The sequence below is a fragment of the Brachyhypopomus gauderio genome, chromosome 3 (genome assembly GCF_052324685.1).
Source record: "Brachyhypopomus gauderio isolate BG-103 chromosome 3, BGAUD_0.2, whole genome shotgun sequence".
Lineage (NCBI taxonomy): Eukaryota > Metazoa > Chordata > Actinopteri > Gymnotiformes > Hypopomidae > Brachyhypopomus > Brachyhypopomus gauderio.
The window spans coordinates 1871097-1885148 of record NC_135213.1 but is presented as its reverse complement, the minus strand read 5'-3'; the positions used below and the strand labels follow the sequence as shown (position 1 = coordinate 1885148).

Sequence of the window (14052 nt, the reverse complement as noted above, 5' to 3'; positions counted from 1 at the left end):
TTATCGGTTTCCAACCGGGGGGTCCTGCCACCGCACCTTCAAGGAAATCCTGGGGGAAACCCTGGTGTCTATGTGTACTAGATATTTGGGGCAGGGCATGGAGTATGTTCGCCTGATGATGCATCCTAATTGTGTCATTCTCGACAAAATCCCTAGACTGTCCACACGATGCATTGATGCTTTGACACGATCCCATTGTAGTCGGTGTCCCTGTGCTTCCAGAGTCCCCTTTACTAATCTATATCCAGCATGTGGCATTGTTTCTTTGATCCGTGACATGTTCATCTAGTTCAGCATCTGTGTAAGTACACAGTAAAACTGGCAGTGTTATATTAACACTTAAAGTGTTGATTTTAACACTATTCGGGAGCTTATATGGTCCCACTCTACAGAGAGTAAAATTTACTCTGATAGAAGTGTTACATTTTCAGTGTTAATTTTACAATAAATAGTGTTAATAAATAACTCTTGCAGTGTACAATGTTACTCTGGCTAGTGTTGTTTACATTTAACACTCGGGGTCATTTAACACTTAAAGTGTTATTTTTACTCCACTTGGTAAGTGTAACTAAAACTATTCTTTCCAGTGTTAAACTTATTTCATTGTTTCTACTATTATTATTTAAAGTCACTTACAATTAAAACATGCAACAAAACATTTTCTTGTTCAAAAACAATTTTTATTAAAACACCTCATTAAAACTTGCAGCAAAAATCTGACGACAATCACACTTGAAACTGCTTGTGCTGTAGACCAGCGTTTCTCAACCAGGGTGCCGCGGCACCCTGGGGTGCCGTCTGTCTTCCTCGGGTGCCGTCAAAATATTCTGATGTGAAAAAAACTATAGTGTTAAAAGTTGAAGTTTATATACTCTTTAAATCGCTTTAAAACATAAAAAAATTTGGTGGGCGTGAGCTACATAGGATACGTAGGAATTCTGGGAGAAACTCTGTCAGGTGTTGATTTTAAACTCAACACCATACAGAGTTAAACAAATTTAACTCCCCGGAATAACACCAACTCTTTTGGGGAAAAAACACTATCTAGAGTAAACAAGTGTTGAATTAACACTTGTTGGTGTTGTATTTTTAACAGGCAACACCAACACTGGAAATTTAACACTTCTGAATTTGCTGTGTACTGTACATTCCTCTGATGGAAAGGTTGTTTTCAGCCATTCTTCTGAACAGAGTAGCATGAGACACTAACAGTCTTGCAATTGTAGTTACAGGCAGCCCAATTTCAAGGAGATGAGCAAGGTGTTCAGTAGGTATTATTATCTGGGGCCGTCCAGTCTTGTTTCTTTTTTCAACTTGAACCACAGGACGCAGGTCTTGGTTGTCTCTATAACTCTGAATTGTTGTGTAGCTCTCTTAGCTTTTGTTTAACATCATGGGTTACTTGAACGTTCTGTGACACAGCATCAAGAAAAAGTATTTCTTGCCTACATACAAACTCCAGATAATCAACATCAAGTGTTGTTTGTTGTAAAGCATGTACCACCCGGTCATGTAATCTCTCCAGGGTGTGTTGTTTTAACAGCTGCTAGAAATGGAGCAACAACAAAAGCACAACAATTAATTTATACATAACAGAAATACAATTAACAAAAAGAGAGAAAACATTTTCTATTATTGCTAAAAAGCAGTTAGTTTGTCTGATAGATGGTTTGAGGCAAAATTACAGCAAGTCTTACAAGGTCAAGGTGTAAAATATGCTGATCATACATCAGAAACAGGCAAAAAAAACATGGTGATCAATGAACTGATTTAAATGGAATATAACTTTTACTTGGTTACCAGCTTACGATATGTGTTGTAGTCAGGGCTGGACTGGGACAAAAAAAATCGGCCCTGGCATTTTTGGTTTAGACCGGCCCCTCATAATTAGCGGAGCACAACTGACTTGTAATTTATGTATGTGAAGTATGACGTAGAAAAAATTAATTAAAAAAATTACTGGTTAAAGTCATTGGATTCAATCTTAGCGTTAATTAATCTTAGCATATTATCATCTCTAATATGTATTTTCTGAATATCTCTGATATAACAGCTCAATTCTAATTCTTCTAATGTCTTTTGACACCGTTTTACTCTTATTCAGTGTGGGTATATCTTTTGCAATTTATTTATCATTTATAAGTTTTAAAATCTGTAATTTCAATTGTTTGAGGTTTTAAAACACGTTGAACCACAGCAAAGGCTACAAATACAAACTACTATAACAGCCTTTCAACACACCTTTAACCTAAATATCTAAAATGCTATGATAGCCTAAAATGGACACTTGCTGCTCATCCAACACTTCTCAGTCTTGACCATTTGCTATTTTATCAGAATAAGGGCGCGTGGCTGCCAGATTTTGGGAAGTATGCAAATACCAATTAATATTGATACTAATCAATCGCCATTGCTCATCATTCTCATGTAATAAAGTCCCTGCGTTATCCTAACGTTACTACCTGCTTACGTACTACACTTGCCCGCTCAGTCTGTCCCTCGTCTCTCTTTCACAAGCCTGCATCTCTGGCTGCTGCTCTCCCTGTCTGCTGCTGCTGTCTTCACCTACAGAGGACGCGGAGGCTACAGCAGCGAACACGTCTGTGATTTTTACACATTTTGTAGCATCTGCATTGAGACTCTTCAATTTCTTCGTGCGCAACTTCTCCGCACCCCCTTTCTGCCGCTTCTGTTGCTTCATGCTGCCTCTCCTTTAACAACGCGCTAAACACTGAACGTAGCAGGAGCTGGGTTGCCAGGTCCTACAAAAATATCCCGCACAAAATCTGTGTAAAACCCGCCCCTCAGAAGCTTAAACTAGCCCAAAGCCCAAAGTTGTTGACCGGGGGAAGGGGGAGGGGGGGGGGGGGGGGTGACCAGTGTAATCTGTCGACCACCTTTGTGAATGGAGTGGTGCATTTGTGTGTGGATCGGGTGCAGAAATGCGTAAGGAAAGTCTCAAACCCCAAAATGCGCGAGAGGAAATGAACAAAAAAACAACGTGATCCACAAATGCAGATGCACCATTTTATAGCTACATTTTAATTTTGAGACTTATGCTTTTAAAAAATATGCAAGTAAAGGTAAATGAAACATATTCAGTTTCACATACAAATTATGATGTATTTATAAAAGTTTAAGAAATTTCAGGTTGTGAGACAAAATGAAATGTATTTGTGAACAGCGAAATGTATTTGTGATATGTGTAATTTGTGGATTATTATTTACACATTTGTAAGCTGTTTCGAAAATCTCAAATCTCTTTGAGATATACAAATCTCTTTCCATACATAACAGACCATTACAACTATAAAGTGATTTGCGACTGCAGTGTCATTCAAATATTTGGGACTTGACTTGGACTTGAGATCAAAGACTTGTGAGAATCTCTGCCTCTGTATTGTTATCCTGTAACGTTTGTCATATTCCAATTACCAACTACTATCTCTTATGTGCCGATCCACATTTACACTAACAAACTGATATCATTCATAACCAAGCAGGGACACCGATGCATGTGAATACTCCAGTTACCCTGCTGGCCATGGAGAGTGAAAACATAAGTAAACTAAAATCATTCATGGCTGATGAGGAAATGTTCAAACGTCTGTCCTCAGAGTCTCCCACTACCGTTTACTGCAGATCCCATGTAGTCTGTCCAGCCTGCTTTATTCTGTACTAATACTGTGCAGTATTAGTGCAATACATAAAATGAACAGTTAGCTAGAACTATAGGTAGAAGCATCTGACTTCCCCACACGGAGTGGTGTTATGGCTTCACTCCTGTGTGAATGCGCTGGTGCAGTTGAAGATGAGTCTCTGTAGTAAAACACTTCCCACACTCTGAGCAGCGATATAGCTTCTCTCCTGTGTGAATGCTGTTGGGATTTCTCCTCCTGACCCAGATGGGCCCCAACACTGCCCCGATGAACCAATTGGTTTTGACTGTGTGACCCTTGACACCACAAGTTCTTTTCAGATCAATTTATATAGTATAAAAGTGAGTACAAAATAGCCAAAGTGTACGTGGTACAAACTCTTCAGAGCACTGGTGCTAGTTGCCTAGAAGTCTACCTAACCCAAGTGCATCTCAGCAGCGTCCGAGCGAAGAAGCCCCCTGTGCTGGGTGATGTCTTCCCTTTCATACTCTTTCTCCCCAAGTTTCGGTAACTCCCCCACCCTTGCTGCTGTCCATCGAAACCCACCTGCTCCTCTGTAATTGCCTGCCTGCTTATCTAAAAACTCCTTTCATCTTGCACCGAGTGAGCTCATCCTATTCTTCTCAAGGCCACTGTGGTCTCTTCACTTCTGCTCTTCCACAGTCTTTCAGGAAAACATTAAGTTTCACTTCACCTTTAAGTTTCTTTTTTCCTACAGTGCCCTGGTTCACTTGAAGACTTGTCTGTTCAGTAAAACTCTTCCCACTCTGAGCAGTGATATGGCCTCTCTCCTGTGTGAATGCGCTGGTGGAGTTGAAGACTTCTCTGTGTAGTAAAACTCTTCCCACACTCTGAGCAGTGATATGGCTTCTCTCCTGTGTGAATGCGCTGGTGCCGTTGAAGAGTACTCTGTTGAGTAAAACTCTTCCCACACTCTGAGCAATGATATGGCTTCTCTCCTATGTGAATGAGCTGGTGCATTTGAAGAATTCTCTGTGTAGTAAAACTCTTCCCACACTCTGAGCAGTGATATGGCTTCTCTCCTGTGTGAATGCGTTGGTGCACTTGAAGATGACTCTGTTGAGTAAAACTCTTCCCACACTCTGAGCAGTGATATGGCTTCTCTCCTGTGTGAATGCGCTGGTGCAGTTGAAGACTTCTCTGTGTAGTAAAACTCTTCCCACACTCTGAGCAGTGATATGGCTTCTCTCCTGTGTGAATGCGCTGGTGCCGTTGAAGACTTCTCTGTGTAGTAAAACTCTTCCCACACTCTGAGCAGTGATATGGCTTCTCTCTTGTGTGAATGCGCTGGTGTTTTTTGAGATTACTCTGTTCAGTAAAACTCTTCCCACACTCCAAGCAGTGATACGGCTTCTCTCCTGTGTGAATGCGCTGGTGTTTTTTGAGACTACTCTGGTGAGTAAAACTCTTACCACACTCTGAGCAGTAATATGGCTTCTCTCCTGTGTGAATGCGCTGGTGCTGTTGAAGATTACTCTGTTGAGTAAAACTCCTCCCACACTCTGAGCAGTGATATGACTTCTCTCCTGTGTGAATGCGCTGGTGCTGTTGAAGATAACTCTGTGTAGTAAAACTCTTCCCACACTCTGAGCAGTGATATGGCTTCTCTCCTGTGTGAATGCGCTGGTGCAGTTGAAGACTTCTCTGTGTAGTAAAACTCTTCCCACACTCTGAGCAGTGATATGGCTTCTCTCCTATGTGAATGAGCTGGTGCATTTGAAGACTTCTCTGTGTAGTAAAACTCTTCCCACACTCTGAGCAGTGATATGGCTTCTCTCCTGTGTGAATGCGTTGGTGCACTTGAAGATGACTCTGTTGAGTAAAACTCTTCCCACACTCTGAGCAGTGATATGGCTTCTCTCCTGTGTGAATGCGCTGGTGCAGTTGAAGACTTCTCTGTGTAGTAAAACTCTTCCCACACTCTGAGCAGTGATATGGCTTCTCTCCTATGTGAATGAGCTGGTGCATTTGAAGACTTCTCTGTGTAGTAAAACTCTTCCCACACTCTGAGCAGTGATATGGCTTCTCTCCTGTGTGAATGCGTTGGTGCACTTGAAGATGACTCTGTTGAGTAAAACTCTTCCCACACTCTGAGCAGTGATATGGCTTCTCTCCTGTGTGAATGCGCTGGTGCAGTTGAAGACTTCTCTGTGTAGTAAAACTCTTCCCACACTCTGAGCAGTGATATGGCTTCTCTCCTATGTGAATGAGCTGGTGCATTTGAAGACTTCTCTGTGTAGTAAAACTCTTTCCACACTCTGAGCAGTGATATAGCTTCTCTCTTGTGTGAATGCGCTGGTGTTTTTTTAGATTACTCTGTTCAGTAAAACTCTTCCCACACTCCAAGCAGTGATACGGCTTCTCTCCTGTGTGAATGCGCTGGTGTTTTTTGAGACTACTCTGGTGAGTAAAACTCTTACCACACTCTGAGCAGTGATACGGCTTCTCTCCTGTGTGAATGCGCTGGTGCCATTGAAGATTACTCTGTTGAATAAAACTTTTCCCACACTCTGAGCAATGATATGGCTTCTCTCCTGTGTGAATGAGCTGGTGCCTTTGAAGATTACTCTGTTGAATAAAAGTCTTCCCACACTCTGAGCAGTGATATGGCTTCTCTCCTGTGTGAATGCGCTGGTGCCTTTTAAGATTACTCTGTTCAGTAAAACTCTTACCACATTCTGAGCAGTGGTAGCTTTTCTCTTTTTCCATGTTTACTGATTTCAGCAGACTGACATACTCCTCATAGATAAATGTGTTTATGTAGGTAAAGTTTATGTGTTTAGGAAAGTGGGCAGCATTAATTCCTAGAGGAAAAAGACATTGCAAATTCATTGTGAGAAGAAGATGAAACAATCATGACAAGGAACCTGTGCACACGATTACTCCTGCTAAAAGTATGCAAAAAGTCACATGATCCACAAAGGACATTTTTTGTACGTACGTATTTGTACGTGTAGTGTGATGTATTAGAAAGTTGCTGTGTATTTGCTTGAAAGTCACATATGAATTTACAACAAATCGGATTTTGTATTTTTAAGTCATGGTTTTCATTTGAAAATCACGTTGTGTTTGTATGCAACTAAAGCGTTTTGAATTTGTAAGTTGCGTTTTTCAATTGAAAATCACGTTATGTTTGCTTGCAAATAGTATTTTTGCGGAATATGTCCTGTTTGTTTACTATGTTTTGGCAGCATTATAACTCCATGGCAGAGTTACTGTCCTGTTCAGAAAGGTCTATAACCCAGCCGGTGTGTGTATAATGAGATTGGGAGATACTGTGTTAATACTGTGTAAAAGGATGTATAACTCAGCCTGTGTGTGTAGCAAGATCGGGAGCCTCTTCAAAGACCCAAAAACAAACAAGGCTACATTATGTATCCAAATCCAAAAGTTACAATTGGGCCTACAGGCTACCTGTAGGCTGTGTGTGTGCTTTAAACTGTTGCATATTTATCTGGATTATACTGACAAATGTATCAGTCGCAGAATATAACTCACCTCTTCAGAAGATCTCAAATGTCTCACTGTTAAATGTTGAAGAAGCTGTCTTATGTTGGACTGAAAATGAATAGAACAAAATTTTACATTTCCACACTTCACATTTATTAAAAATGGCATACAAAGTAAAACATGCACATGTGATGTTGATCGACACATCTACTTTATTCGAACTGTTCCTCAACATAGATCTCCATGCCATTTCTTATTAAATGCCATGTCATTTTTACAGCGCATCTGTAAAAGCTGTAAAAAGTGTTTGAGATCTACAATATAGGCGAGACCTACTACCATCTTCTGGTGAAATATAAAATAGCTTTTTTGTATAAGGGCATTTTATACTGTGCTGGCAGGCCGCATATTGTCGCCCGGTCCGGACCCCTAACCCTAGCTTCCTATAAACACCAACATAATGTTTTAGTAAAATGTATATTTGATCTCATATTGGCTGTCACTGATAAATAACAATGTATAAACAACTGGGGAAGATGACAGATGGGTTGAAAACTCAAATGCCGATCTCACAGATCACTACGACTTTTACCAAGACTACATGCACTCAGGGTGACAACATTAACATGCAAGCTTCAAAAATGTTGTTCCCACAATTTATTTTGTTTGCTCTGAAACATAGATAAATGGTAAGAATTCTGATTTGAAAAAGACAAGGGATCTTGCAGGGTGACTATTTACAAGACTCCTTCAGAGATCATTTTCTATCGTGCCATGGATATTTACAAAAAGAGAAACCGATTAACAATGGGAAAATAGAAATCAAGGGCGTAAATTACATTTCAATGCGGAGGTGGGGAGACAATACACAGTAAACATTTTCAAATGGAGTTCCTGAGGGGGCGTCAAAGCTTCTACAAAAATGTTATTGTGCTTAGGAAAAGTACACCAGTATATATCCATCTATAGGACTTCACCTAAACGTAAAAATACTTCAATGAATAACCAAACTAAATCAAATGTATGTAACATTACAATACATCCACTATCACAGCATAAAATCAATTAAATTGTACATTAAAGCTACTGTAATAAAACCGTACAATATAACTAGCATATAAGCTTTTATCTTTGTAACAGGAACCACTGAGCTACTAAACAAAAGAATCAAACAGGAATTATATTCGTATAGTATCAAATAAGTAGCTACGTTATCTGGCTGTGTTAGTTTGCGCTAGAACATCCATTATAAAAATAGTTTAACACGTTGAATTTTCGACCAACTTTGCCAAGACACGAGGTTCAACCGTGAGGTAACGGAGCGAACAAAATAGTCTGGTTAAGATTTGGTTAAAAGGTGTTAGTGTTTCGTATTACTAAGTTAAGTACTTACAGGTCAACCAGTAGTCCAACACTTCCAAACAGGAGACAATAGGCGCAACTCCACTAAACGCTCGATGTTGATATTGAGAATAAGGAAACCTGTGGTCTGTAATGTCCGATAGTGATGGTAGGTGTGCTGATAGATCCAAATATCGATACCAACGCTGGTATTGATTTTGAGGAATACTCGTGTAAAAAGATTAATACTCAATCTTTTAAACTCTCCCGCACGCACCTACTGCTGCGTACGTGGATTCGTCTAGTGTTCTCCGAAACGATAGGTGGCGATAGGTGGCAGTGGAGAATAAAAAACCCTTGCAAAACCGGTGGAAGAACATTTTTACCTGACCAGAGACCGTATATATACACCAGGCATCAAACGTAAAGGCTTTTGCAGTGTTGTCCGAAACGATATGTGGTAGTATAAAGAAACACCCCTCGAAAAAAGGGGAATGAATATTTACCTGACGCATTTTGATGTTGCTTTGTGTTTCAGGTTTGAAAAGTGCTGGAATTTAGGCTAAAGTACATTAAAATGTTGAAATTGTAACTACTTCGTTTCACAACAAATAGCTGTCTGACTGAACAGTTCTCTTGTATTACGTTAACAAATATGAGCCTCTTGTAATTCCAGGACGAAACATGAGAGAATGTGAAGACGTTAAGATTGGGCGTTTTGAAAATTAATAACCATTAGATAATGTGATAAAAAAGCGTATTAATAGTTGTATTTTATGCATCACCTCTAAGTGTCGTTAATTGATGAAAATCACATTTCCTACATCTGACCGTTTGCGTGAAACATAGTGTACGCAATGTTTTTGTGCGTACGCACCGTTTGTACATGAGACCCCTGGACTGCAGATAATGATGAAGCTGTTATTTCCAAATATAATTGAGATGCTAGTATCTAGACTGACCAGTCTACAGACTACTTGGAGAGACCACAAGTACAGAGTGGTTTTGGCACTCTGGAGAGGACAGGTAGAGTGTGACTTTTTTACTTTAGCAGAATGCCAGAAAAGAAATAAGCCACGAACATAAAATATACAGAAACCAGAACCCTTGTGGTTCATGGATCTGTATACCTTGGTGCTATTGAAAACCATCTTGCGCTCCATCAGTTTTTTTGGAACCAGGGATGTAGCACAACTCAAGTGAAAGATAGTGACAATGTAAGGGTTGGCTAGACTGCTATCGGCCACCAGAGGGAGCCGATGGGCTAATCAGGCTAGATGAGCCACACCTGTTCATTAGCCTTTATAAGAAGCTCACTTGAACGCACTTGTTAAAGAGACTTGCGCGGTTGTTGTCTCTTTGATTTTATTGTACTCTTTGAAATCTAAAGACAAGTTTGCCTTCCTCCTTTGTGTTTCTTTTTTTGGCTACTAGTGTTGAAGTGTAGTTCTGTTTCTGCCTCATTGTTTCAGAGTAGTGATGGCAAAACGAGGCTTCATGAACCAATGGGGCTTTCCAGCTCAAAGGTTCACCAAAAGGTTCATTACCCGAAGCCTCGCTGCTGTGCAAAAGTATATATGACAGACTCAATTTACATTTATGGCATTTGGCAGACGCTCTTATCCAGAGCAACTTACATTTTTATCTAATTTTTATACAAGTGAGCAATTGAGGGTTAAGGGCCTTGCTCAAGGACACCTCAGTCATGGCCTCAGGTCTGGGAATTGAACCCACGACCCTCCGGTCACAAGACCAGTTCCCTAACCACCAGACCATGACTGCCCTATCAATTAATTCTGAGTCAGAGAAAACTGGAATGTCTGTGTATAAAATAAAACATTTTTGCCATGTCCCAATGAATATAAAAGTGTGTTTTTACATGGAAATATTATTTGAGTGATGTGATGTTGAACACGTAAAATAAATACTTCAAATAAATGCTTGTGGAACTGGGAGTACAAGAGTGCTTATGGAACTGAAAGACAGGAAACTGCAACAGATGGAACAAATATAAATTACTCATTTTTATTTTTTTAAAAGAAGCTTTTTAACAGTGTTGGGGTTGAGTCGATTCCTTTTCTTAGACGCCTTAGAAGCCTACCTAGCTTACAACTAGCTTAAAGTCTATAATAATACGAATAATAAATAATAGCTGATCTAATCTATTTTATAACAGAACTTTAACCACTAACTCTAACTAATTAACCAATGCACACCTCTCACAACACCAACTTAAAACCCACAAAGAGCCGCAAGGCTCAAACCCTCTTTATGTGGTTGTGACACTCAAAATGAAACAATGACGTAGCTCACTGAATCCGAGGCCTCGTTTGTCATCAGTCACGTGATTTTTACGGTAATGACACACGCCTCGAATCGGGGCTTCATCTGGCACGCCCCTTTTTGCTCGTTACAGACTCCGAAGCATCGCTTCAAATGTTACATCACTATTTCAGAGTACATTACCCAACCAGGATGGAACCTTCCAGAAGAGAAGCATTCTGAACAAACCTATAACGGATCTCAGAAGTGCACAGAGCTCAAAGCAACTAAGAACACGATTAATATTTAGCCAGAGGAGAGCTGGTTTCAAAGCACAACACATTCAAAACAGCAAAAATAAATGCATCTACACCCCAATGTTTTCCCCCTTTCTGTCTTGATAAAATATGTTTTCTTAGTATTTCATTGGTAATGTTAACAATTCGTACTTGTGGGAAAGTTATTTCATGAAGTTACCTTATGATTTATTTCATGATGGTTAACAAAATAGCTATACAAAGTACCCAAAGTATGTGAATTCACTTGTGTCAGTGTTTAACTCAAACTTTTAAATACTTTTTTAAATCCACAGGAACAAAGACAATGGAAGAAGAGAATGGAGAGTTGTGAGCCACTGCGTCTATGCACACTGCCATGTTATGAGAAGGTAAACATGATCCAGGTAGATAAAGAAGAGTCACCGTGCCTGTAAATTCTACAGTTGACAATAATGAGTCAGCAGTCTGTATTGATCCTCTGTCTCTGTTTATTTCATGTTTTGGTCAGAAAGCAGGGAGATAATCAAACAGGTAGTTCGTCACAGGAATAAGATCAAACAAAGAATCGGGAGATGTTGAGGGAGGGAATAGATGGGGGGAGAGACAGGAGATGGATGATAAGGTGTGGATGAGGAGTTATCACCTCCTTGCCTTGATCCATGTCTCACAAGCAGTCACCATGGCAAAGAATAGCTAAAGATCCATTCAAAATAATGACACATAATCAAAACAATCATAGAAATAACATCTAAATCCTTTCATAGTGAGTAATCAAGCAAGCTTGGTCAACCTACACCATGAACACAATCCGATTCTTCAACAAAAAGATCTGCCAAGCCTTTGTCCAGCAAACCATGCTAAAATAGGTTACACACATTTCAGATGACCTTGCTATGAAAACAGTCCCGACATAAACATAACATTATTACTTTGAGTGGCAGACGCAGTAATTAAGAAGTCAGTAACATGATAAACACTCCTAATTGGACAATGTTGTGCTGAAAGGATCCGATACATCCTCGGTGGTTATCAGTAGCTCAGCTTGTTGAACTTGCAGTCTCGTCTCTTAGACACCAGGTTGCATCACGGTACCTGGGCCCAACTTATCTGTAGTAGAGACAGAGAAAAAGAGAGAGAGAATGAAATGTACATAGTGAACTGTGCATAATAATGTGGTTCTGTAATTGCATTGTTTTTATTTCTCTCATCACTGTTGAATTGGTTTCTAACCACTGTTATTTTTCTGATGTTACTCCAGTACAGGGGGCGCCCCATTGGCTTAAAGACCTCAGCTCTTCTCTGAGGGTCTGTGTTTCACCCATCCTGTCCTGACTGTCCTTGTCCTCACTGTCCTGGGGACCAGGTACAACTTTTTCAGTAAGAAATGTATGTCCATGTTTTCTTTCAGGGGGTACTTGGTGCTATCTTTGGTTCCACAGATGATGTGAAGTTAACTGCACTCTATGAGAACCTGGCAGTGCAAATGAACCAACAGCTAATGGATCTAAACCACCCTTAACTGAAGAACGGACAGTCCTGGTCTTGAAGGACAACAAGAAAGGGGAGGTTCCATCCAATTATCAGTCAATAACGTGCCTCAACATAACATGGAAGATGCTGTCAAGAATTACTGTGACTAAGATGAATAGGCACATGGCTCAATACATGTGTGGAGCCCAGAAAGACATTGTCAAGATCACCAGAGGAGCCAATCACCAGCTACTGCTGGATAAAATAGTCACCCGAGACTGTAGGACCAGACAGACCAACCTGTGCACCACCTGCAATGACTACAAGATGGCCTGTGACGTTATTCTCCATGCAACAAATATTTTGCATAGTATTACATATATCATTACTATACAGTTATACAGATATCAACACTTCACTCACAGTAATTTGTAGTGAGAGGCAGTAATATCAAATCAAGACCTACCATTAACGGTCACTGTGTATGTAGCAATGACTTCATCATTCCAGAGGCCCTGTATGGTGTAAACACCACTATCAGACTCCTTCGTCTCCTTCAGCTGCAGACTGGAACTGAACATCACTATCTTCTCATTACAGTCATTGCCAAACCTTGTCATCATACACATCCAGTCAGGGTTTTCAAGGTCACTATCAGCCTTCCTATATGACACATACATCACTAGCACGTATGAAGGCCATTGCAGGGTGAAGGTTTCTTCAGACTGGACACTGGAAACTGAGGGGAAAACAAGCAAAGACTCAATTAACCCATGAAAAGTAAAAATTATACATGCATTATAAAAAAATGTCGGTTTATGGAAGCACATCTCTGACCGAACAGGAGACTGTAATGAGATAGGTAACCCAAACCAAGACCCACCGTTTACATTCACCCTGTGGGTTGCCAAGACCTCCTTGGAAATGGCATCCTGTATGGTGTACACACCATTATCAGACTCTTTCAAGCCCTTCAGCTGCAGGCTGGAACTGAAGGATGCTCTGTTCTTTTTCTCATTATGAAAGTTACACCAAACTCTACGTCCCTTGATATCACACAGTCTGACAGTGTTTGGATTGGCATCACCAGTTTTGGTAAAAAACACCTCCACTGGGTCTGACACGGACATGTCCATGACGAGAGATTGTCCAGGCTTCACATGAACAGCCAAAGCGAGAGCTGGATACACAGAAACAAATACATGTAATGTGTATATATCGACTCTTTAATGTATGAACATGTTGCAGCCACACATCCTTCAACACTCCTCTGAATTTTCACTAAATCTCTAAACTCAAAACAGTAGAGGCTGTTCTAACATACTGTTCCATCAGAAATATGAACAAGACAGGACAGTCCCAGTAAAGGATTACTTACGTTCAATCCGTAGTCTCACATCACAGATCTTTACACTATCACACTCACATGTGTACCGGCCGCTCTTCGTGTAATCAACATCAGTGATGGTGAGGGAGAAATCTCCCTTCAGGTACTGATCATGGGACATGTGAAATCCTTCCTTTGGCCGGCATGATGTCTCGCCACAAAAAGCCCGAATGTCATGAAACAT

General features: G+C 40.3%; 2 protein-coding genes and 1 pseudogene across 3 annotated transcripts in view; 1 reads left to right on the top strand and 2 right to left on the bottom strand.

Moving 5' to 3' along the window:
• LOC143509965 (uncharacterized) overlaps positions 1-14019 on the top strand; it is a 25290-nt gene extending 11271 nt beyond the window's left edge. Inside the window, exons 11-13 of the mRNA XM_076998898.1 lie at positions 11326-11400; positions 12270-12374; positions 12451-14019. Of these exons, the coding sequence (XP_076855013.1) occupies positions 11326-11363 (38 nt within the window). The 3' untranslated portion in view covers positions 11364-11400; positions 12270-12374; positions 12451-14019. The remainder of the gene's footprint in view (positions 1-11325; positions 11401-12269; positions 12375-12450) is intronic.
• LOC143509953 (uncharacterized) lies at positions 2858-8779 on the bottom strand (annotated as a pseudogene). The gene is made up of 3 exons (XR_013129843.1): positions 8524-8779; positions 7179-7238; positions 2858-6484 (listed from the first exon to the last, which is right to left on the bottom strand). The product of XR_013129843.1 is annotated as an uncharacterized LOC143509953 (transcript).
• LOC143509967 (uncharacterized) lies at positions 11501-14052 on the bottom strand. Its single transcript, XM_076998900.1, has 4 exons — positions 13860-14052; positions 13365-13661; positions 12948-13220; positions 11501-12118 (listed from the first exon to the last, which is right to left on the bottom strand). Exons 1-4 carry the CDS (start codon positions 14050-14052, stop codon positions 12078-12080), a joined length of 804 nt encoding a protein of 267 aa, XP_076855015.1. The 3' UTR covers positions 11501-12077.